Source organism: Leguminivora glycinivorella, chromosome 4, assembly GCF_023078275.1.
Source record: "Leguminivora glycinivorella isolate SPB_JAAS2020 chromosome 4, LegGlyc_1.1, whole genome shotgun sequence".
Taxonomy (NCBI): domain Eukaryota; kingdom Metazoa; phylum Arthropoda; class Insecta; order Lepidoptera; family Tortricidae; genus Leguminivora; species Leguminivora glycinivorella.
The window spans coordinates 12162803-12189316 of record NC_062974.1 but is presented as its reverse complement, the minus strand read 5'-3'; the positions used below and the strand labels follow the sequence as shown (position 1 = coordinate 12189316).

The 26514-nt window shown below is 36.7% G+C and overlaps 1 protein-coding gene and 1 non-coding gene across 2 annotated transcripts; both read right to left on the bottom strand.

The window, feature by feature from the left end:
• Positions 1-780: 780 nt before the first annotated feature.
• Trnas-gga lies at positions 781-854 on the bottom strand. The gene has a single exon. It is a non-coding gene; the product is annotated as a tRNA-Ser (tRNA).
• A 9677-nt stretch (positions 855-10531) lies between these two features.
• LOC125225380 (NADH dehydrogenase [ubiquinone] flavoprotein 2, mitochondrial-like) lies at positions 10532-24249 on the bottom strand. The gene is made up of 6 exons (XM_048129068.1): positions 24146-24249; positions 22954-23076; positions 16675-16862; positions 16041-16248; positions 14250-14326; positions 10532-10736 (listed from the first exon to the last, which is right to left on the bottom strand). The coding sequence occupies exons 1-6, from the start codon at positions 24176-24178 to the stop codon at positions 10637-10639; spliced, it is 729 nt and encodes a 242-aa protein (XP_047985025.1). The 5' UTR covers positions 24179-24249; the 3' UTR covers positions 10532-10636.
• Positions 24250-26514: the final 2265 nt, after the last annotated feature.

The following is a 26514-nucleotide window of genomic DNA, read 5'->3' as shown; positions in this document are numbered from 1 at the left end:
TTGCCAGAAACTTTACGATATAAAATTTCCTTTTGATCTCGGGAGTTACGTAAATACGAGTAAATAGAATCTTTTATAGATTAGCTGCTCTTCTTTTCTTTTGAACGTGAGATGCTTAAAAAAGATTGCGCGGTAACCATTATTTATTGAATCGGGAACGCAACAGGTATGTAATGCAATAAACAATATTGCGTTATGAAGAAAATTCAATAAATCCGTCACCATTATACGAAGCTTCTATTTATAAAGCCAATATTATCCGCCTCTATTCGCTTCTCTTTTTAACTATAAGCTTATTGTGATAGATTAGATTACATTATTTTTATTGTAAAATGCACGAATGGTGGTCATTTACTCCACCTACAGTCATATCCATACTAATATTATAAATGGGAAATTGTGTGTGTGTGTGGTTGTTTGTCTGTCTTTCACGGCAAAACGGAACGACGGATTGACGTGATTTTTTAGGTGGAGATATTTGAAGAGATGAAAAGTGACATAAGCTACTTTTTATCTCTTCATAGAACTCCCCACCTCTCTAAAATGGGGGGTGGACGTTTGTGTTGAGCATTCCGCAATTTTCTAATTTAAAGCGAGCGAAGTCGCGGGCAAAAGCTAGTATTAAATATAAGATCATACCATCCCACACATCAAAATGCGACCGCCTAAGAACGCGCATACACTATACCACACATACATGGCGCCACAAAAAAATGCCTTTTTGCCATCGATTATTTGTAGTATACATTTTTATATTAAAGGAAAAAATAGAAAAATTTACGCTTCCGGCGGGACTTGAACCCGCACCATATTTGCAATCCGTGCAATGCTCTTACCAATTGAGCTACGGAAGCCACGCCGGACTTCGCAAATCTTTCCATGCCTTTCCTTTTGTACACACGTCTTGGGGTGACGTAAGCGTAAATTTTTCCATTTTTTCCTTTAATATAAAAATGTTTAGAATCGTTAGCAGACGTTTCTGCTTAATAAAATTTATTTGTAGTATATTTGTAGATTGGCGTTAAGTGTCAACTGTCTAGTCATAATTCTATGTCAAAAGTGACACTTAACGCCATCTACAAGTATAATCGAAAGCTACAAGACATTTTTTTCTGTGGCGCCATCTACGTATGTGTGGTGTAGTGTATGCGCCTTCTTAGGCGGTCGCATTTTAATGTATGGGATGGTAAGATCTTCTTATATTTGGACGTAGTTACGCAGAAACGTTCTATTCCACATGAAATTGTCATTAAGTTTTAGACCTTGTATGAAAAACAAAAGTCTTTCATTTCAATGACAATTTCAGATGGATTGGAACGTTTCTGCGTAACTACGTCCATTTAATCTATGCTACAGTAAGATAGCAGACTGTAAGTGTAAGGTTGCACTTACTGGTCTGCTACCAGGAAATCTAGAGTATGAACTATGATATTCATTCGTATTTCATTGTGCTGCGCAGTATTCTCAGAAAGAAGGTTAGTCAAGCGTACCCTTCTTTCTGAGAATAACATAATACATATAATACTCATTTAATTTAATTACCACCAATTAATACCAGTAAAGTGGAAAACTGCATTATATCAAACCCACAAAATAAATGTAATAAATATAGGAATATTAGGAATCTAATAAAAACACGCTGCATAAAAATTTTGCAAAGCTAAACGATTTTTAACACACCCTTCACTTAGCACAAGGTAGGCTTCAGGTTGGAAGTACCCGCATAATATTTACATAAATGTATTCTTAAGCAATTTATGTAAACGATGCGCATGTAATTCCTTAAACTATAGGGGTGAGGGAAATTGTCTCTACATGGTTTAATATATGATTATTTTTCTTTCGTGAAAGGTGTAGACCAAGCAATAAGAAAGTATAGTCGGAAATGCTTGGAACACAATTTCTGACTTCGTAATATTGTTTGTACTAGGAAATGAACATATCAAAAAACCTGAAACGGGTACAATCAACTCCCTCGATTCATAGGAAAACGATACCAATAACTAACCTAACCACACGATTAAAATTTGGAAAAAAAAAAACGACGTAAGGGACCAATTTTCATAAAACATGGCTAGGAACACTTTCGATTAATTCAGCTTTCAAACAAAAAAAAAACTAAATCTAAATCAGTCCGTCCGTTCGGGAGCTACGATGCCACAGACAGACAGACAGACACGTCAAATTTATAACACTTAAATTAAAATGGGTTAAAATGGCATGAAGATCTTGGAGGCAATGTCGTCACTAACCTGGAAGATGTTCTAGAAACATGGAAAGTTTACTGCCAATCTCTCTTTTTAGATCCAGACGCGCACAACTCTACGATTCCAGATATTGGAGAACTAAATATGGAACCGGATATCTTGAAGGAGGAAGTAGAAGCTGCTATACAACATCTCAAATCGGGAAAAGCGATAGGGAACGATAAAATTCCGATTGAGATCGTCAAATGCAGTGGGGAATATGGCGTAGAACTTTTCCATAAAGTTTGCAACAACATATGGCAAGCAGGTGTTTGGCCTCAAGAATGGACACATTCGATCTTTGTTCCTCTTCACAAAAAAGGCTCCACAAAAAAGTGCGGTAACTATCGCCTGATTTCTTTAATAAGTCATTCCAGTAAAATATTACTACATATCTTAAATGAGAGACTGAAGGCATATATCAGCAAAGAAATCGCACCAGAACAAGCTGGGTTTGTAAGAGGTAAAGGAACAAGAGAACAAATCCTTATACTGCGTCAAATAATAGAGAAAGCTAGAGAGTTCAACATACCAACATATATCTGTTTTGTTGACTTTCAGAAGGCGTTTGATTCTGTGAAATGGCCGCAGCTTTGGCAAATTCTCTTAAGAATGGGTGTTCCAAGACATCTCGTTCATCTATTAAGAGCCCTCTATGAAAACAACTCCGCCTCAGTAAAAGTAGACAATGCTATGTCGAAGCCACTTTATCCCTCGGCAGGAGTGCGTCAAGGGTGCATACTATCGCCCTTGCTTTTCAACATTTATACTGAGCATATCATGAGGATAGCCCTTGAAGAATGGACGGATGGTGTACCAATAGGTGGGAAAAATATATCTAATCTGCGATACGCTGACGACACCACGCTCATTGCGACCAGTGAACACAGCATAGAAGCACTACTGCGTCGCGTTGAAACAGTCAGTCTCGAATTCGGTCTAAAGATCAACCGACTGAAAACCAAAATGATGGTCGTGAGCCGCAATAGTGAAAATAAGACAAAAGCGATTGGGAACTGTGAAGTTGTATCTTCATACATATACCTAGGGTCACTGGTCTCAGATGGCGGAGGCTCCGAAGACGAAATCAAGCGACGCATGGCCATCACTCGGTCCGCAATGGAGAAACTCTCCAAGATCTGGAGAGACCGTGACATCACAAGGGCAACGAAAACTCGTCTCGTAAGATCTCTCGTTTTCCCAGTGTTTCTCTACGGGGCTGAAACATGGACAGTAAGAGAGAGTGAACGAAAACGCATTGACGCTTTGGAAATGTGGTGCTGGAGAAGAATGCTCCGGATATCGTGGACCCAGCGGCGCACTAATGTGTCTATTCTTCAGGAGCTCAAAGTCAAACAAAGACTGTCAGATGTCGTTCACTCTCGCACCCTTAGCTATTTCGGTCACGTTACACGTAGGGAAGACTCCGCCATAGAGAGACTTGTTGTTCAGGGAAGAGTGGGCGGTACAAGACCCAGACTGCGCCCCTCAATGCGATGGACAGACCAAGTGAGGGCTCTCACCGGGTCACCCTTAAATCTCTGCGCGCGGAACGCTGCAAATAGAGCAATATGGCGGGAAACCATTAAAAAGGCAGTACAACGACCCCAATGACCACGACTACTCTGACAAGAGTATACGACTAAGAAGAAAATGGCATACTTAGTAGTTTCAATGCCGCAGATAACAAAATAAATTTGAGATCCCCGAATATACTTTGGATAGCGGATATCTTGAAAACTATATAATACAAGATGTTGAGAAATTTGACAGAATAAAACTTACGTTGAAAATTTAATTAGCTATCATTTTTTCATAACCGTCCCTAGGACACATAGTTTCCGAGATACACGCAAAAAAACCGAAAGTGGGACCTTCAAACACCTCTCTCCCTTCGGTCTCAAGGGGTACGACCTACTTACTACTTTTGACATGATCACCTCTTAACTAGGTACTTCAAACAATTACGAAGTCAAACATTGTGTTCCAAAGAAGTTCTGTACCTTTTTAACCGTCGCCTCATATCTCAAGAAGGACGGTTATCAAGTCGTCTGTATGTTTTTTTTTTTTTTTATGTTTGTTCCTCGATATCTCCGTCGTTACTGGACCGATTTTGAAAAATTTTTTTTTGATTGAATGTATATGCATACAGATTGGTCCCATTTTTCTCAGAACCCAGTTCTGATGATGGGATCCTGGAGAAATCGAGGGAACTCCTCAAATCTGAAAGGCATTGGTGATTTTTGTGTTTTTAAAAGAACAGCATGCATTTAGGTACGGAACAGTGACATTTGGTGCAGTGGAACTGCTGATGATGGCCAGAACGGAACTCTTCAAATCTGAACGGCACGCTTATAGTGACTTTGGTATTTTTATACGAACAGCATGCACTTTCGTCCAGAACAGTGACATTTGGTGCAGTGGAATTTCTGATGATGGTCAGAACCGAACTCCTCAAATCTGAACGGCACGCTTATAGTGACTTTGGTATTTTTATAAGAACAGCATGCACTTTCGTCCAGAACAGTGACATTTGGTACAGTGGAACTGCTGATGATGGCCAGAACCAAACTCCTCAAATCTGAACGGCACGCTTATAGTGACTTTGCCATTTTTATAAGAACAGCGTGCACTTTCGTCCAGAACAGTGACATTTGGTGCAGTGGAATTTCTGATGATGGTCAGAACCGAACTCCTCAAATCTGAACGGCACGCTTATAGTGACTTTGGTATTTTTATAAGAACAGCATGCACTTTCATCCAGAACAGTGACATATGGTGCAGTGGAACTGCTGATGATGGCCAGAACCAAACTCCTCAAACCTGAACGGCACACTCATAGTGACTTTGGTATTTTTGTAAGAAAAGCATGCATTTAAGTTCAAAACAGTGACATTTATTTAGTTATGTTTGTTAAGCATAAGTTTTGAAGTCAAAGTTTGTCAAGCTTCGATTTCTTATAATATAATCGGATTCATGAGGAATTGAGGAAACTCCTCAAACCTTAACGTTATACGTATATTCATTTGTGTTGCCATCTAATAATTAAACCATTAAAGGCAGTTTAAAAAAATACTTACACATTTCTACATAATCCAACATTCGCAAGTAGCTTTCACCAGAACCCGAAAGGCGACGGTTTTTTTTTCTTAAAAATTATTAGAACATTCATTTCTTGACGGACTGGTGTATATACTGATGTGCCGACGGAAAGTTTCCAAAATTCTGAAATTATCACGTAGGAAAACTTCGGAAACTTTCCGTACTTTGTATGGACAATTGTATGGATAGAAACTTTCCATTTCATAAATTTAAATTCCCTTTATTTTTCATGAAAGTTTCGTGAATTTTTCAAGAAATTTTAGATTTTTTGGAAAGTTTCCGCAACTTGCACATCATTAGATGTATATAACAACACGTGCGGGCCGCTTGAGTCAACGGCCTGAGCAAAGCGCGAATACCTTCATAGACACGTTTTCTGAATATGAAAACGTTAGCTCGATGAAGGATATTCAATGTCAAAGAAAACAAGTCTGGAGGTCTGTGGGGAAAAGCTTGCCTAAGCAAACTGAAGTGGTTGGGTCTTAATGGCAGTATATTTACGCATGCTAGCGCCTTGTAGCGCGTGCCCGAGCCGTGTTATGAGGTCAATGATATTGGGTGGTAAATGGTTCTCATATAAATTGTACTATGAAGAGAAAAAACACTGAGAGTACTGTAAGTAATTTTTTCTACTTGTCGACTGTAATCTGTCAATTAGGGCACCACAGACTAAACTATAAGTGCTAACTTTTCAGTGTTGGATACTCTATGGCAGTTCCGACTCAATTATAATAAGCTCATTATAGTTGACTTTAGTTAACTGTAATAATTTCAAAAATAGAACTTCTTACAATTTCTATACTAATTTGCGATACCTGGCAATTTTTTCTGAATCTGAAACACATTTTTTTTATCTGTCGCGTTATCGGCCAATCAGAGACGGTTATTACAAACAATTGGTTGCTAGGTAATTCGATGTTGATACAACGGTGAACGACTCTATTAACATTAATTTTAACTTGCATGAATGATGATATTTCCGTCCATTGATGATGAAGATGATGACTCGTAGAAAAAGTATTGTATACAATAGTGATATAATTAAGATTTTCACTCTCGTACCGTACTATTAGGCCACTCAGCAAGCTTCGTGGCCTAAACATGGTACTCGACTGAAAAGCTTTGTATTATATCACGATTGTATAAAATACTATTATGTAAAATATGCGGCAACCCAGATTTTATCCCACCGCTATATGAAAGTGACTATCTATGTGAAAAATGACTATCTACTGATAGTAATTTTTCATACTCGCAATTAATGTCAATCAACATAAATAACTAATATTTGCATATTAGCTTGCCAAAATAAATAATTATAATCTAAATACTTATTACATATTAATGTAAACAGTATATTATAGTATATAAAAACACGGTGTAGATATATCGGTACTAGGTATTTAATAAATTATATAATACCTTTCATTTGTTTGTACAACATCGACTCCTCTTAACATAACGAAAAACATCGACAAATGGCACTGCCTGCCTAACGAGATTATTACATTTCGGCAAACGTAAACGTCGCAAGACTGACAAAAATCATTTAACATATAAAGAAATCCAATTATGGGGAATAACGAGACCCCGATTCCGAACACAGAAATTCTCTGTGGAATATTAAAAAAATTGACTGCGTAAATACTAAGGCTCGATAAAAACTCTGCTTCGTTCGCGAGACATTACTGAATCATCGTGTAGCGAACAAGGGCCGGATTTAGTTAAAACATTTAAATGAAGCTATTCGCTCCTCAATCAGTATCAACGTCACATCTTGTATATGAACTAAGTCTTTCCCATCACGAAAACCACAGGATATTTCGGACCTTTGGGAAGCGTGCGCGGAGCCGAAGCTAACACGAAGAGCCCTTTTGACACTTTAATGAAGTGTAAGGGGTGTGTATGTGTGTGCGCGCCGAGTACTATACTATTTATTATTACTATAGAAGAGCCCAAATAGTATATTTTAGTCTACTTATACATAAGATATACTTTACCATAAGCTAAAAGTACCAGTGCTCGACGCGCTATTGTCCAATTATATGACACCCTTTAATCTTAATATTCTACTTACTGGTACAATATCAAAAACCTCTACCTCGTAGGTGTATTTTTCTCAAATAAAACCGAATACTTACTTACTATACTATATAATACGACAATTTCAAGCAGTAGGTAAGTAAAGATCATACTACCCTTTCCAGATTATATAAACATGTCAGCGCAATTCCATTTGAGTTTAGTAAATTGCTACCGAAAATAAACACAGCAGTATTATGTCAAACAAATTTCTAAACATACTGTTTTCCCAAGTTTGGCGCGGAACACCCACATTAAAACAGTTTACTAAAGGAAAATAAATTGAAATATGTAATCCTAAGGCTCTTGACGTCATAAGCGTATATACGTTCTTATGGATTAGAGAGCTATTGTTCCCAGAAAACGATATCGTAACTGTAATTAAAGTTTGTCGCAGATAGCATCAGCTAATACACCACAACCTCATATTTTATTCATTTCATTTACTGCAAAAGAAATCTTAAAAACCTAGCATAAAGTATACGTTTCAATCCTTTTTAATACGACTATTTGAGTTTTTGATAGTAAGCACCTTACATCGTGTGCGATTGCAGCAACTAGGTACTTAATTATCAGGATAAGATCCCGGGAGTGGGGACGCAAGTGGCTTTAAGGATATACTGCTCTTGCCCCTCCTTGATCTTTACTGGTAATATCAGAGATACTTCAAACTGGGATTGTGTAAGAGTTTAATTGGATTAGTTACAAGTGGGTAGATATAATTGAATAATACGGTTAGCAATTTTCTGCTTCGTAAATAGCAATTAAACATTAAATTAGACTGGGACACACTGTACAAGGTAAAGATTTTCGTTCATTATGATAATATGACTATTTAATTGGTGACACGTCTGGCCCTATTTGTATACGAAGGCGTTGGTCTTTGGTTCAATTTTCGGTAAGACCGGCCATTTAAAAATTGTGTGATGAATAAATAAATAAATAAACAATAAATATTATAGAACATTCTTACACAGATTGACTGAGGCCCACGGTAAGCTCAAGAAGGCTTGTGTTGTGGGTACTCAGACAACGATATATATACAATATATAAATACTTATATATGTAGAAAACATCCATGACTCAGGTACAAATATCTGTACTCATCACACAAATAAATGCCCTTACCGGGATTCGAACCCGGGACCGCGGCGCAGCAGGCAAGGTCACTACCGACTGCGCCAGACCGGTCGTCAAATGATGAATGATGAATGATGGTCGTCGTGATGAGTGGACCTTTTCTTAATTTCATTTTATGTTAAGTATATTTTATTAAGTAAATGAACGCGGCGACAACGTAGCTTTTACTCGATTTAATTTTTGTTTGTCCGGATTTTGTCCTCTTCAGATCAGAACTCTCGACCAATTCGCGAGAAATTAATCAGTATGTAACCAGATTTTTAGGAAATTATTCAAATGCTGAAATTGCTATAAGGCACTGGTCCCATCGCGAGCTCGTAAGCTATGAGCTATCGGCTATAAAAACGAACAAAAGATAATCACTCCCGTGCAACTAAAAGAGACACGACGATTATGATAGCTCACCGCTGGGCGAGTAACTATAAACATCGCCGTGTCTCTTTTATTTACACGGGAGTAATTCTCTTTTGTTCGTTTTTATAGCCGATAGCTCATAGCTTACTATCTCGCGGTGGGACCAGAGCCTAAAGGACTTAAGCACGAGTGGCGTGTATGGCGCTTAAGGCTAACGGGAGTTGACTGTGTTAACTTGACTTGAACAAGTTTTTTTACACTTAGTTAATGCGTTTTCTAAGCATAACGCGAAGGCATCCAACTCACAAAACCACTAGTATATTTATTTCACAAAAGGGATCTATCATATTTTAAGTATTATATAAATAATAAATAAATAAAAATAAATAAATATTATAGGACGTTCTTACACAGATTGACCGAGTCCCACGGTAAGCTCAAGAAGGCTTGTGTTGTGGGTATTCAGACAACCCAATTCAGAATTCAGATTCAGAGATTGGAGATTCAGACAATTCAGAATTGTGGGGAGATTAAGGTTTATTGTATAAGGTACTTACTTACTTACTTACTGCGATGGCTCAGCGACCCGAAGTGGATCTTGGCCTCCGACACTAGATTCCGCCATTCGCTCCTATCCTGTGCAATCTGATGCCACTCAGTCACTTAATAATAAGATAATAAATTGTATAAGGTAGGTGCACTAAATTGAAAAGGCAACCGTTTTCACAAGTCTGCAAATGCTGAACCTAGAATTCATATTTTTCTAAGACTGTTTAAGTTTAGTTACAAACAAACACTTACTGTTAGCAAACGTTTGAAAGGTTTCATTGAGATGTTTACTGTTACGACGCGTTATTCTAATTTTAAGCTCCACTGGCCTCGGTTTCAAACGCGAAACAATAAGTGGCAAGTTAACAAAGAAATTGTACAACGTGAGAACATGAATGGCCCAAATTTAAGGACGAAAAAAATATTAATTTAATTTTATGTTTAGGTACTTTTTAAAACGATACGGTAGGCGTCGATTCTCCATACAAACGCTCTCGACTATTTCCTCCCTGGTTTTTGAAGATAGAGCAATGATTTTTTCAACACAGATTGTTATTATTTTTATCTGTTTGTGTGTTTTTGTTTGTGTTTGTTTCATTGTTATTCAGATTCTCAAATTTCGTTCCGATTGATTAAGTTTTGAAGGAGGAAAGAGTGGAGAGCGGAACCTCGATTTTAAAGATTTTTTTGAAATATCTTTTGACTGAGTTGTTCTTAATAGACAATTTTTTTTTCGATATATCTAGTTAAATAGCACTTGTATATTTAACTAAAATTCCGAAGTTGAAAGGGGGCTCCTTTCCATTTTAGCATTTTCGCTACCGTATCCTCTTAAGAGATGTCTTTCTAAGGCTTGCTGGAATAATAATTATGTTATACAAGTGAGGCTCAACTTTTAATTTTCTTTTTTATATGTATGTCATGTTTACATTAAGAAGCGATTATATTACATCCTTTAATATAAACTTGGTACTTTATAATCATAAACTTTTAATGAATAATCATTTCAAATATAAGTAATAAATTTGTGCATCAGCGCAGGCTGCACGCCATGGCCAGTTTTGAGGGCAGCAAGGTTCGGCGGCTTCAGTTTTATAAATGGCACTTGTTTTCTATAATTTTATTTAAATAATGAACAATTACTTTAGTAGAAAGATGTTTATCACTTCAGCAATGCGTGCTGCAGGCCGTGCCCAGGTCTGGGCGGCTCGCTGCACAGGCTCGTGAGCCCGCAGCTAGGTTCGGCGGCAAATCTGCCACTTCTGCAACAAAATTAGGTGTAAATGAGTCATATTATCATATCGAAAAATATAATTGAATAAATAGTAGTAATCTTTTTGGATCCGGAAATGTGTACAAGGGCTAAATCATAACATAATATTGGAGATGCACATAATTCCAACTTATAACGCCGTAATTTTAAATAATAAATAAACATACATTAAAATTGTTTATTTGTATTTAATATTATTGAGTGCGAATGTGACTGTTATTATAACAACAAAATTACCCCTGTAAGACTCTGCAAATCTTATTTTTTTCATATAGTATCAAAAACATGCAGTAAAAGAGTACGCAAAGTTTCAAACATTTTTCTTGAGTTATATTTTGTATATTATACAACTGGGGCCCGTGTCTTGAACATTTTAACTTGTAGAGGAGTAAACTAACGACCGCACAGCTGCAAAAGTGCATAGAGTCAGGCCAAAATAAGTTAGCAACGATTTATCCCCGCCTCTGCAAGGGTTTAACAACCGCCATGTCATAATTTCATCGAACTTCAAAGTCAAAGTCAAAAATATTCTTTACTCAAATAGGCTTACAATAAGCACTTTTAAATTGTCAACAGAGCAATTTATTGGTGCAATAATAGTTATTTGTTATACAAGGGGGCAAAGTTGTATTTTAACGCCGAGTGTGGAATTGAAAAACGAACAAGTGAAAGGATTCTATAGTTGAACCACGAGCGAGGCGAGTGGTTCGAGAATAGAATCCTGAACTTGCGAGTTTTTTAACACACGAGAAGTAAAATACATTTGCATCAGAGTGTAACACAAAACTTTTCCCCTCACTATAGCGAGGAAACTACAGCGCAAAAAATGCGTTTATCACTGCTTCCAGTAGTTCCACAGGTGGTAAATCATCTTTATTACTAGATTCACCTACTTTTATCAATTTTAAAGGAGTTAATTTGACTTTATTCAAGGTCAAATTACTTTACCCACTAGTGGATAAAATGCGTTTTTACCCGCTGGTATTGAAGGACAAAACACGTGTTTCTGAGCTAGTGAGGGGAAAACAATATATTTTAAAACTACATTGAATTAATAAAATTATATCAATCTAAATTGTATAAAAAGTACTAGTCTAAAAACTTATAGAATAAATTCTAAATGGCAAAAAATTATTATATAAAAATACATTGAATTATCAATATAATTAATAACCTATAATTATAATTAATTGTTTTCAGCAACACTTGTATCCCACGGTGTTTCATCATTCATGTAGTCTTGTGTGCTATAGTAGGTTTTAGAGATCAGCATAAGCTTTACATAATGTTTAAATCGATTAAAAGACAGTTCAGTGATGTCATTATGAAGTTTGTTATAAAAAATCTTACACAATTACCCATGAATGATTTTTTCATTTTATGGAGCCGAGTGAAGGGCACTGCAAGCTTATGTTTATTTCTAGTGGTTATATTATGTACATCACAGTTTTTCTTAAATTTACAAATGTTTTTATATTAATAATATTCTCATAAATATGTTGACAATGCACTGTCATTATATTAATATCCTTAAACTTATCTCTAAGTGAGTCTCTATGGTTCATTTTGTATATTGCTCGAATAGCCCTCTTCTGCAGAACAGATATGGTATATATTTATCTCTGAACTTTAATGTTTACAATGGGCATTTTCAGAATGTGGGTACCCCAAATTAGCAAAAGTTGTTAACAAAAATTAACTCACTGTCAGTTTTGTGACGACAATTAAGCATAAAATCTGTCTAAAATTTTACTTTTTTCACATTCTGAATGTAGATTATCGCTTAAAGTTTATGTAATTAACACAAAAACAATATTGTTATTGAAATTTCATGCTTAATTATAGCACAGAATATATAATAGTACAAGTACAGAAGGCCCACTGCTTTGATGTTCACGAAATGTCGCCTTTTTAAATGCCTACAAAATTCTAACAAAGAAACGAGCCGCACGTGCGCAGCGTCGGATGATAGGGTTGCCTATGGATTAAAACGAATTAACTCTCAGATAAAATGTTATACTATATATTCAAGTCTTGGGTACTCTCTAGGTATATACAACGTGTTTCCGGTATCACTCAAAACCTCAGACACCCCAACAGATTTTTATTTTTTTAAACTCATCTAGAGTATTCATCTTTTAATCTGATGATTACTTTTTTTTTAATTGAATTTTTAGATTTCTGTACAGCTCTACTTGACTTTTAGCTCTACACTCAATAAAACCATCCATCATAAACCATAAAACTATTTATTTGTGTACGTTACTGCAACGACATAAGGTTTACCAATAGACAGCTAAGACGTCATTGTAAAACACTTTAAAGCTTTGTCACAGTAAACTTCAAATTGGACAGGTAATCGCAGTAAGCAAATTTAAACCCAATATTCAGAATAACAAGGTTGTAATTAGGTAAGAGTTCAATTTGTTATGACTTATGATAAACATTAAGATTAAACTGACAAACAACGTCAAACTCGTAGCGGAAAAAATAATCGCCCAAGTAACCAGCCAGTATTAATACCCCTAAATACTGAAAAAGGTAAACAACCTCTAGCAATGCGATTTACACAATGTTGTATTACGAATACAATAGAACAGGCACGAAAAAAATAACTAATCATACTAATTTCAATAAAAATATTACCCCCATCAAGATATAGCTCAATCGATTCTACTTTCGATTTGAACAAACGGTTTTTAGGTTTTTAGTGTTAAGTGAAACACGGTGTATACAGTATTTATATATTTTTGTTTAAGCCTTCAGCATCACAAGCCTTATTGAACTTTTCCGTGGGACTTAATCAATAAGATCTGTGTAAGATTGTCCTATTTTATTCATGATGTCTATTTATAACTATGCATTATTAGCCATTCCACACGTGGACATCGCATATGAACCTTAAAAAAACTCGCGACGTAAAGTAACAATAGAAAGTGCGAACGTGCATTCCATTCCAGAGAACGCGCACCACCCCTGATTAGGCCGCGAACTCGCGGCCGCCAGCACGTACTTGTAGCGCGGCGATACAATCGCGGAGTGAGCCGCCCCTGATTATAGTCACAAAACTGACAGTGAATTAATTTTGGTTAACAACTTACGCTAATTGGGGGGTCCCAAATTCTGAAAATGCCCCAATACAACATTATTTGCACCTGCAAAGCTGTCAAAATCGTTGCCACATGGACTGACTCTATAGCTTTTCTTAAGGGTGCATTTCTGAGTTAAATGAAGTGATATTCTCGGAGATATTGGTATTCCAATTAACATCATAATTATTGGGAATACCTGTGTGTACGCTTGGTGTACGGATGGATTCAAAATTTCATAGTATTTGCAACATGCTTTGTGAGGTTATTAAAACGTATTATTTCTATACACTTGGTATATCTACAAAATGGTACCTATTATTTATTACTTACGTGGGCACTACAGCGATGATATTTCTTAAATACAGTATAAATATAGATATACATATATATTTGTTATAAATTATACCCACCTAGGTCCTGCTGGAGGTATTCCGCCATTCTTTATGGTACAGATAATATCTTGAACATCACACACCGTAACGTCTTCCTACAAAGTGATTATATATTAATAGGTATATAATGTAATAATGTAATTAAATTCCAATGAACATCATATCAAGAACACGTTATATAATTTAATAATTAAAGTCAAAATGTGTAAACTCCATTTTCATTGATGATACGCGTCACCTATGTCCACCAACGTCGTGCCAGACACTTTAGCAGACTAGAACTGCAATTATATAATTAATTATTAATTAATTAGGTATATACCTACCCTACATCGCGCTTACGTATCTGTGATCTTTAGTGAAAAGTGGTACAAGTATCGCGAATTTCATATAAATATCATAAGGTCTGATTTAAACGGCGGGCGTGCGAACTCGCATGCGATTTTAGTTACATTGCGGGCTGTAGAGGTCACATACAATTTTGCACATCCATCAAATACCGCAGTGTTATAAAACTCGTATGCGAGTTCTCGTACCGTCTAAATGGGCCCTAAGTGCGTTTTCACATTATCCGATCCGACATCAGATGCCGGAAGGATTTCAATAGAAAAAATCCAAGATGACACCTGTAATGTATGGGATATCGGTCCGACATCCGATATCGGATCGGGTCCCTTACAAAGGGTGTAAAGTATTTACCAAACTTCGAGATACATGTACCTACTTTTAGGGTTCCGTACCTCAAAAGGAAAAAAACGGAACCCTTATAGGATCACTTTGTTGTCCGTCTGTCCGTCCGTCCGTCCGTCTGTCAAGACCCTTTTTCTCAGGAACGCGTGAAGGTATGAAGCTGAAATTTATATCAATTACTCAGGTCTACTGTCCCTTGAAGCTGTGAAAAAATCAAACTTCTAAGCCAACGCAATCAAAAGATACAGCCGTTTATGCCGCAAATTTTCGACACTTGCAAGGGAATCAAAACCTACAGGGTGCTTCCCGTGAACTCAGAATCTTGAAATTTGGTACGAAGCAACGTCTTATAGCATAGATAAAGGAAAAATTACGAAAACCATAAATTTTTAATTTTGTACGGAACCCTCGGTGCGCGAGTCCGGCTCGCACTTGGCCGGTTTTTTTTTTATTAAGGACACATATATTATAATAACTTCTGACCATCTCACAGTGGACTTCGTTAAATTCCCAATGAGTATTTATTTTGTTTCGCTCCCACATCTAGTGGCCACAGTCGTTTACATTTTCACATTACTCGATCCGATATCGGATGTAGGACCGATATCCCATTTCCCACCGATTTTTTCTATTGAAATCCTTCCGACATCCGATATCGGATCGGATAGTGTGAAAACGGATTAAGAGTCCAACGGACGGTAAAGGCCTATTATTTCGATGTAAAATATGACAGTGCCAAACGAGTGATCGGCCGTTGTTGTCCGGAACAGTGATCGTCAGTAGGTCCCTTATTATGTCCCCGATATCTAACCACAATCCTCTTCACCTCTTAAGAGTTGTACCTGTGGTTGTACCTACACACGTTCACTTGTTTGCCTTTGAAGGAACTGTAATAGGTATCCATACTAATATTATAAATGGGAAAATGTGTGTGTCTGTTTGTTTGTCCATTTTTCACGGCAAAACGGAGCGATGAATCGACGTGATTTTGTAAGGGGAGATAGTTGAAGGGATGGAAAGTGACATAGGCTACGTTTTGTCTCTTTCTAACACGAACGCTGCCGCGGGCAAAATCTAGTAGGTAATAAAGGTAACCATCGACACAAAAAGAAGACTTACATAATAGTCATCTTCAACAACCAGCACCGGTGCATTCGCACACGCGCCCGCGCACTGCACCGCCTCCACGCCGAAGAGCCCGTCTGGCGAGACATGGCCCGCCTTTGCCCCGCACGCCTCCTCCACGGCCGCCATGATTATGTCCGATCCCATGATCATGCACGGCGTCGTTGTGCAAACTTTCACGTGGTACTTGCCCTTGAAAGACCTTGAACAGGTAATGGAACAAGATAAACTTTCGCGTTTCAATTCATACATGTTTAAATCGGGCGGTCTTCTAACATAAGCGGAAAATTGTATCTGCTGTACGCCATTATTTACTCTCGAGCTATGCGAGAGATATAGGGAAACATCCCATTAATTTTAATAGCTAAACGCAAACCTCTGGTAATTTAAAAAATCCAATTCCAACGTCGTCTTTCGATCATTCGTCTCTCTTCTTTCTATAGCGTCATGCCGCCATTTTTAGCACGGCTCATGAGCCTCAGGGCTATTTTGACAATGAATACCAAGATTTTGCGGAGCCACTAGTTTTCTTACTTATAACGACAAAATCCACCTTCTGTTACTAGTTTGGGACTCACTTCGGTTCTTCCCTGAACATTATTTGCATTTTCATTCATGCTACATGTACCTTTTAACCATAGTGTAAAAGGTAGAGTATTCGTAGACCCTCATCCGCGGCACGCCCAGTATCTCAGCGACCTTGTGCATAGCGGATATCGGGACCCAGCCAATCTGGCGCTGCACGAGGTCCAACGCGGCACCTAGGGCCGAGCGCTTGCAACCCACAGGGTAGTTCTTGATTATCGCCTCTAATCGCTAAAATAAGACAAAACACTTGATCAGACAGGCAAGCATGGACGCGCGATAAATGATAAAACATCATCTTGCCTGCCAGATTTTCTTTCTTAAGTAAAATGTTGGTACGAAATACATAATTATAAATAAACATAATAGCAAGGTACACTAATATTTCTCTAAGCTATATGTTATATGTACCACTTGCTTCCTACTCTTTTTTTAGAATTTGCAGTGTGTGTGATTGTATGTTTGCGCGGTGTGTATATGTGTATGTTTATTACGCGTGAGGAAAACCTTTATGTGCCTATGTCTATGTCTATGTCATAATTTTTACCTTTGGTAAACGTTTTATGCCATTAATACTTATTAAAAGTACTAACAGCAACACTCTTAGCTAACCATCGCTAGACGTTATGCCCTTGTAATAAGGATTACAAATGTACAGCTAACAGTGTTGATAATGTCACTAAACTCAGTAATCCGAAACCTCTGATTTATGTAACTTTCAATACAATTTATATATTAAACATAATTGAAAGCATTTTCATGATAATCTTTATTGCATAACGTGTTTATTCCATTCGATAAATTCAAATGCAATAAATTATCAACACGATGATACAATACAATACAATACAATACTCTTTATTGCACACCTCACATAGTTTACAAGTAATACACAAGAAACAAAACAAATTAAACAGAGGTAACAACAGGCGGTCTTATCGCTGAAGAGCGATCTCTTCCAGACAACCTTTGGGTACTGGAGTTAATATAATCAGAATATATGGTAGGTGGCTCTAAAAATATGAGAAGTAGAATTTAAATACAACCAAACAACACAAAACACTCATTCAAATAGACATACATAAATAAGTATAACCATAAACATACATAAACATACACACATAAATATATATATAAAAAGGTTTATATTCATAGAGAAACAAACAACAGTGTCATTCATAAAATCTAAGGAAGGGAAAGATAATATTCTTTAAGGTTTGATTTAAACGAGGCAATAGATTGAGAACGTCTTAACTCAACAGGGAGAGAGTTCCACAGTCGAATAGCTTGGAAAGTAAATGAACGATTATAAAATTTGGAAGATGAAGATGGCACAGATAGAAGGAAATTTTGAGAGGATCTAATTGAATTAAGATAAGAGAAACGCTCCTTGAGATAGCGGGGAGTTGCTGGATTAAAAAGTATAGAATAAAGAAGAGAAATTATGTGAGAATTCCGACGACGACGGATGGGGAGCCATTTTAGTTGAGATCGAAAACTGGAAACATGGTCGTATTTGCGCAGCCCAAATATGAACCGAATGCAGACATTTTGAATACGTTCAAGCTTACTTAGCTGATCCTCAGTAATATCCAAATAAGAAATGTCAGCATAATCAAGAATGGGATGAAGTAATGTCTGAGCAAGCGCAATCTTTGTAGGAATAGGTAGAAAGTTACGAAGTCGCCTGAGGGAACCTATAGCGGCAAACATCTTCCTGCTCACTTCGCTCACTTGAGGTACCCAGGTTAGAGAGTTATCCATGATAACGCCAAGATTTCTCACCTGGTTGGAATAAGGGATTTGGACATCATCAAACACCACCGGAGAAAGCTTAACGAAATCGATTTGGGAAATCAGTTTAGGGCTGCCAATCACAATCACTTGAGTTTTCCCTGGATTTACTTTAAGACCATAATTCTGACTCCAATCTGATAAGCGTTTCAAGTCACGATTTGTGCCCTCTATGACTGAATCAAGTTCATTGAACACTCCCTGCGAATAAATTTGAAGGTCGTCAGCATAAAGGTGATAGTAAGAAGAGAGATTAAGAGTGATGGAGTTAATAAATATAGAAAATAAGAGAGGGGACAGCACACCGCCTTGTGGAACACCAGCCAGCGTGCTGCACCAAGAAGAATAAGAGTTATCAATCTTTATTCTTTGCCGACGACCAACCAAATAACTAAAAAACCAGTCAATCGCCGTATCAGATATGTTAAGAGACCGTAACAAAGCGAGCATAATGTCAAAATCAACCGTGTTGAAGGCATTGCTAAAATCTAAGAGAGTAAGAACGGTAAGTTTCTTATCGTTCATACCCATTCGGATGTCATCGGTGATTTTGACAAGAGCCGTAGTAGTGCTGTGGCCAGGACGGAAACCAGACTGAAGTGGATTTAATAGGTCATTTCTATTCAGAAAGGAAGTTAACTGCCTATGTACTAGCCGTTCAAGGACTTTGGATAAGAAAGGTAGAATGGAGATGGGACGATAATCAGAATAAGAACTGGGGTTGGATTTTTTTGGCAATGGTATAATATTGGCATCCTTCCATAAACTCGGGAAGGTGCTAGATGCTATGGAAAAATTTAAAATACTAGTGAGGATGGGAACAAACAAATCAAGAAGAGGGAGAATCATACTACGGCTAATACAGTCAACACCAATAGCATTGGAAGTGATGCTTAAAACTGCCTTCCTGACATCGTTCTCTGTGAATTGGCAAAAAGAGAAAGAAGAGTAATCAGGTTTCGGCAAAGATGACAAATGATGGAGGGTACTAAGCTTATTTGGACCGCTAAAACAAGTAGAAGACGAGAAATGCTGATTTAGTAAATCACAGTTAACATTAGATAAATTAGAAGTTTGCTGAGTTTTGCCAATTCCCAGAGATCTCAAGAACTTCCACACTTTAGCCGGATTTCCGTCCTCGACCGAACTGTGTATATGACGCCTCTGTGCGTCACGACATATAGTGCTACAGCGATTTCGCAAGGTAATATATTTATGTTTGTTCGCTTCAGTGCTGTTAGCTTTGTACCTCGACTTAGCCTGATTCTTCTTCTCAATAAGAGCCTTAATATCTGGAGTGAGCCAAGGAGCAGGAAGATGCTTAACTTTTATTGCACGTATGGGAGCATGAACGTCAAAAAGTTGTATAACAAGGGAATTAAAAAGTTCAACTTGATCATTGACTGAACCAGCTTGAGATATCTTGCCCCAATCTATTTTGAAAGCGTCTTCGCGAAGCTTTTCCACATTCAACCTACCAAAACTGCGTTGCAAGAGAATTTTAGCCTTAACTTTAGGAGGACGAATTTTATAAGAAAGATAGAGAAGGTCGTGATAAGAGAAGGCATCCGCGGTGTATTGACCAAAATTTGCAACATGGGAAGGAGAAGAAACCATAGTTAAGTCAAGAAGAGTCGATTTACAATTTGGAAAATGGTGAGTAGCATCTGAAGGAAGGATCGACATGTTACACGATTTTACCAGGGACTTAAGACGCATTGCTCGACTATCATTCTTCAGGAGACACGTATTAAAATCACCCATCACTATATGATGTTGATACAAAGGCATATAGTCTTCAAGGAGCTTTTCGAAAGTAGTGAAGTAGTCAACATGAAGATTAGGAGAATAAAAAACGCAAAGTAAAAGTTTGGAATGGGACAGAGAGACATCGAGAAAAATGTATTCTGCGGAATCAGAAGTTGAAGAAGTAGGGGACACACTGAGGATTGAAAAAGGGATGTAAGAACGAAGATAAATCGCAACCCCGCCGCCACCCCTTCCGGAACGATCATGACGAATTAGATTGAACCCAGGAAGAGCATACGAAGTAGAAGGTAAAGCAGGCCGAAGCCATGATTCGGATACTAAAACAGCATGAATATTTTGTACGTCAAAAGATATTAAAAGGTCGCTATAATGAGCCGGGATGCTTTGCGCATTTATATGTACAATATTAAAATTTTTCCCTAAATTACAAAACTGTGAATCAAGAAAGTCGTGAAGTGAAAGAGGCAAACTATGGAAGCTATCTTCACCCTCAGAAGAGAAAGATAGATATTGATCACTGTTATCGCTTAAAGACATATATAGTTATATAAATACAATATTTTATATGAAAAAATACAAATAATAAAAATAAAATAACACAACAATAATCTCCATTCTACCCGCCAGTAGTAATAATGGAAGAAATAAATATTTAAAGACGGAAGGTCAGATTAAAACTTATCTAAATCGTGTATATAAATCTAAATTACAATTTGGATATTAATTTAGTGAAACGGAACGTAACATAATGATCTGGCAACACTATACTTGTCAATAATGTCAACGTCAAAGTGACAATTTGAAGTTAGGCCGAGTTAGCGAGTTTGCAATGAAGTTAATGTAAAAAGGAAAATAATACAACACTAAAAGAGGGTACGTGAGAAATAAAGCTATTACACTACAAAATAGAAAAGAGACGCGAGTTGTACAGTATTACCCAGACAATAAAAGAAGTGCAGACACTACAACCTATGACTTAGATTTGGCAGTCGCTCGTCGAGACCGGGTCTGTTTATCGGCTTTGACGCTGTTTTCAGCCTGGGGAACAGCATCTGCGTTCGGAGTTGACACGACAGGCGCCCGGGTATCCGGAATAGCCTGAAGCTCGTCCAGGGTTACTACGCGCCGACGCACGTCGTTTGCATCCAAGACGTACACAACTCCATCCCAGGTCCAACATCTTCGCACTCCAAACCGCTCCCGAGCCGCCATGAAGGTTTCCTGGCGCGATTTGGTCAAGGAAGATGATAGCACATTACACTGGTGATAGTTTTCAACGCATAAAATTGTAAGTTTATGCGTATTTGGAATCCACGGGGGATAATATTATAACGTGTAATAAAACTAATGAATTCATAATTACTTGCGTAATGTTACAATAATGAATACAGCAATTATTTTGTATTGCAAATTACAAACATTATCAAGGTACTGCTATAATTAGAAAGTTCCATTTAGTTGTTATCATAAATATAAATAAAGCATTATTCAAAGCAGAAAGCTTAATGATAATAAAATCAAAGTTTATTTATAATATTACCCTACCCTTTTTATTCTTGGTATGGTAGACCAGACATCGCTTGAAGCCCGGAGGAATATCTACCTAATTAAATATTTTCTTCGACTTATTCGGGGAACACTAACCAACCCAGCTTTACTCTCTCTGTTAGCAATTCGGGTTCCTCGAATCTCCTTTAAGCAATTACGCGCTCGCAATCACGGATTTTTTGCTGTCCCGTTGACCAGGTCTCGCGGGCTCTCTTTTTCTCCTTTACATCAAGCAATGACTCTCTTGAATGGTATCTTAATAAGCAATAGCCAACTTGACATTTTTTACACCTCTGAGAATCAGTTTCTCACAGCAGCCAGCCGTTACCTCGAATCCATGGTTACAAAAAGCTCTATTGTATAAAGTAACGAAATTGTAGTAATTTTTTTTGACATTGTGATTTTTTATTGTACCTAATTATTTCTTTCTGACACAATTGTAATTTAAATTTTCTTAATTAAGTGCTTATATGTATGCATGATAGACATAAGTAGTACCTATAGCACCGATTAGTACGTAAGGTTTTACTGTTAGTACTAATTGTAAAATAAACAAATAAACAAATAAACAAATATTAAAATAAAAGATTAATAAATACATTTCGCTTTTAACAATGTGTAACCGCCGTCAATAAAACAATCAATATCCAGATCATTTTGCCGAAAACTGTTAAATAACGCAAATCTTTGTCAAACGGCGATGCGAGCACGGTTCGTTGAAAAATTCAAAGCGATTAAGAGGTAATAATAAACATGGTAAATTACACAGGTGGTGATTACAGATTTGTTTTATATTTTTAAATATTCCGCGCCAATGCACTAGCAAAAATACCTAAGTGATATCTAATAAATACAACTTCGTGTTGTCTAGATACTGAGTGTATTCAGTCTTTAGCTTTTGAAAAATAAACATATTAAATAAACTCACAGGGCTACCTATTTATATTATTATCTTCTTAACTGCACTCTCAAAACTACATTATAATAAGAAATACAGTTTGATATTATTTTAAGCTGCATTGTATTATTTACATTTTAATATCGAAGTACCTTTTGGCTTTAAAAAAATAAACAAATAAAATAAATTCCCAGATCTATTTTAAAGGAACCGAACCGAACACAGTGGAATTCGCGTCAGTGCACTCTCAAAACTACATGATAAGTCTAAGAAATACATTGTACGGTGCGGTAGATAAACACATTGGCTCACAGTCATGTTGGCGTCGGTGAACTCGAAAGGCGTCGTCTCGTTGTTATCCGGCGAGTCTCTGTGAACGACCAGTTCGTCGCTACTCAGTGCCGCTGTGAGGGAGAATTTACGAAAATGCACCAGCTGAAATAAGAGAATTCAATTGTACACCTTCAATCTTTGATGTGAATTGGCTACAATATGAACCAACTAAGTGCTATAATTGTAAATGGGCCATTTTTTTCAAGTGGTCCACCCCACTTTTTTTGTAACATGGGTATTTTTTACGCGATTCATACTCAAGATCGTGAGGTCTTTCGATTCTGATAGGAGAAAAAAAAATGTCCCAAGATTTCCATGCATTTTTCAAACCTTCTATTCCTTTACCACCATACAAAATGTATGAAATAATGGTAACGGAATGGGGAAAAAACCTTGGGACACTTTTTTGTCTTATTAGGATTGAAAGAGCTCGCGATTCTGAAAGGAAACAACATAAAAAACAACAAAAAAAGTGGAGTGGACAACTTTAAAAAAAATGGCCCAAATGTTATAATTCATCCATTTAGTGCTAATCACGACACGTAGTCGTTTTGCCTCTACGACGCATTTTCGCTACATACGGGGAAATCAATATTAACGGCTACGACGCAATGCTACGACCGTAGCTCAGTGGTGAATGTGTATGTATTAAAATCTGACGCAATCGGTTAGCTTTACTCGTACTCATACTCATAATCGTTAGCCTGGTCAAGTAGTCAAGCTCTTCAATTATTAAATAAATGCTTAAAAGGTTTAAATGCACCTGTATATAAGATTATGATTTTTTTTGTTACATAATTAAAACCGTTTACAATGTTCGTTGCCTATTTTTAGTTATCAGTATCACCTATAGGTACTTATCCTATAGGTACTTATCAGATAGGTGATACTGATAACTAAAAATCAAGCAAACGTAGGCAACGAACTCAGTGAAATCGAGTTGTCCGTAATGTGTGCGTAACAAAAAACATAAAAAATGCATAATCTTATATACAGGTGCATTTAATGCGAAAAAGTGTTATCAGAGTTTCTAGATGTAGGTGTAAGTTTATTCTATGCCTATCTAAATACGTACATCAGTATCATGTTTATCTGAATAGCTCGAGTAAACTAAACAAGACTACAGTAAAATAAATATTATACAATATTATACGAAAATACGTGTCCTTACATTTGGCAGAGCATATTTCTTCAACGTAAACATTACGATACTATAGTTATATTTAGGAAATGAACTATTTATTATTAAGAAAAATTTACAATAGGTGTTCTTCATAAATGTGTTCTTAGATGTCAAAAATGGCATGTAGGTTTGATGTAGGTATCAAAGTCATATGATGTCTTGAGAAATACTGTTTCTGGCCAGTTTGTAAATATGAATTGACGAAGTATTCATACTTCTTTTGAATATGAATTTAGGCCTAATAAAATAAAATAAAAATAAGTATGTGTGTGTGTGTGTGTGTGTGTCTGTATGCAATGAGGAGGCACACTCAAAGGTTATGACAGATGGCGCCATCCTATTAGTCCATTGCACAGATAAACAATTTCATACGTGAGAGCTAGAAGATGATATGTTTATTCTTTCTCTCACATATGAATGACAGTGACATGCCTAGGCACTTGCACAAGCGCCGCCTGGCGGGATGAAATGTCAGTGTGTCTCCTCATTAACAATAAAATTATTTATGCATTAATAAATATAGCATACTCCCTTCAAATATTCGATAATTCTTGTGAGTGTAAAGTAATAGACCATACATTTTCTATGCAAACTTCAGAAAGAGATCAACTACTTCTACTGCTCAAATAATGTATAGTTAGTTAGACAATAAATAGACTACAGTATTAAAATACGCAATGTTAGCGCAAAACTCCCAAATCCTAAATAATATTTGGCCATTACGCGTAATACAAATTTAAGCAAACTAAGTTACACGCCACTAAACACCGACAAATTTAAACACAAAAATGACCCTTTATTTGTAAGGCCGCCATCAAATTATTTTCAAAGCCGACCTAACTAATCTCTTTCAATTACTTTGAGTAAATTGGGTCTACAAGATTTCGCATAAAAGAATCGTGGAGCAGCGTGTCCGAGAGAGATAGGGTAATTTAATTAATATTCTACATAGGGCACGTTGTATTCAGAACCCTTTAGGAGCTGTCTTGGGTCAACTGTGACAAGCAACATAAACCTATACATTTACTCTGAGGTTCTGGACTCATAGGGAACTTGACTGTTCTTAAAATAAAATATTTTTCCCCTCACTAGCTCGGAAACACGTGTTTTGTCCTTTAATACCAGTATGATACCAGCGGGTAAAAACGCATTTTATCCACTAGTGGGTAAAGTAATTTGACCTTGAATAAAGTCAAATTAACTGTTTTAAAATTGATAAAAGTAGGTGAATCTAGTAATAAAGATGATTTACCACCCTGTGGAACTACTGGAAGCAGTGATAAACGCATTTTTTGCGTTGTAGTTTCCTCGCCATAGTGAGGGGAAAAGTTTTGTGTTACACTCGGGTGCAAATGTATTTTACTTCTCGTGTGTTAAAAAACTCGCAAGTTCAGGATTCTATTCTTGAACCAATCGCTTCGCTCGTGGTTCAACTATAGAATCCTTTCACTCGTTTTTCAATTCCACACTCGGCGTTAAAATACAACTTTGCCCCCTTGTATAACAAATTACATACTATTATACCATGCACAAAATAAAGCATCGGATAATTATTAGAAAAACATGGACAGAAGTTATTTTTAAATCGAATTTCTATTTAATAATTCCGGTAGAAATATATAAAGTAACTGCATTGACCGTGACGTCACTCAATTCGATTTCATATTAGGTAATTCCATATTAGCAAGTCGTTGAAATTCGTTTTGACAGTTCTTAATAAGAAGCTGATTTGACTAGGAGGCAAGTAGCCTATTGTTATTTAGTTGTTTCTGTATGTACCTATGTGATTTTTTATGACTATCTACTAATTAGGAAACTATCGAGCTATACAAAAAATGGACATTATGATACTAAAGTTATTACGTTGAAACTTGGTTGAAACTTTTAGTTAGATACAAAATGTCAGCTTTCTATTGAACATGGGATAATCAAGCTCTGCTGTTTCAGAATAAAAAAGGCGAGGAATCAATTTTGCGACTACCTACATTTCTCACCTGAAGAAATATTTGTAATGCCTACAGGGGGTAACTGTGACAGTGAGATATTTTCACGAATACTTAAATACTAATCATTATCTTTTCAATATTTTAGTACAGTGCCACGAGTATCCACTGAAGATCCTAAACTCTTAATTACATCCCATACCTACTTATGATTCTTATGAACCTGGCACCCACTTACCTGGATCTATATCAAAGAGTATAATACTCACTAGGTATCTATATTTTATTCGTCAACCTCCTTGTCTCCTCCATTATCCCTGCACTCGCCACGACTCATGGAAGCCTAAAAAAAAGAAAAATTTAAATGACATTTCGCAGTTCCGACAATATTCCGAAAAACTAATTGGTACGAGC

What these genes read in the sequence shown, in the direction of transcription:
- LOC125225380 (XM_048129068.1), bottom strand. Translation starts at nt 24,178, where the DNA reads ATGTTTACGTTGAAGAAATATGCTCTGCCAAAT. An exon ending in TTTTACACTATGGTTAAAAG is followed by an intron (nt 16,249 to 16,674) that starts GTACATGTAGCA and finishes TACCTGTTCAAG; the next exon opens with GTCTTTCAAGGGCAAGTACC. An exon ending in ATACCTCCAGCAGGACCTAG is followed by an intron (nt 10,737 to 14,249) that starts GTGGGTATAATT and finishes ATTTTGTTGCAG; the next exon opens with AAGTGGCAGATTTGCCGCCG.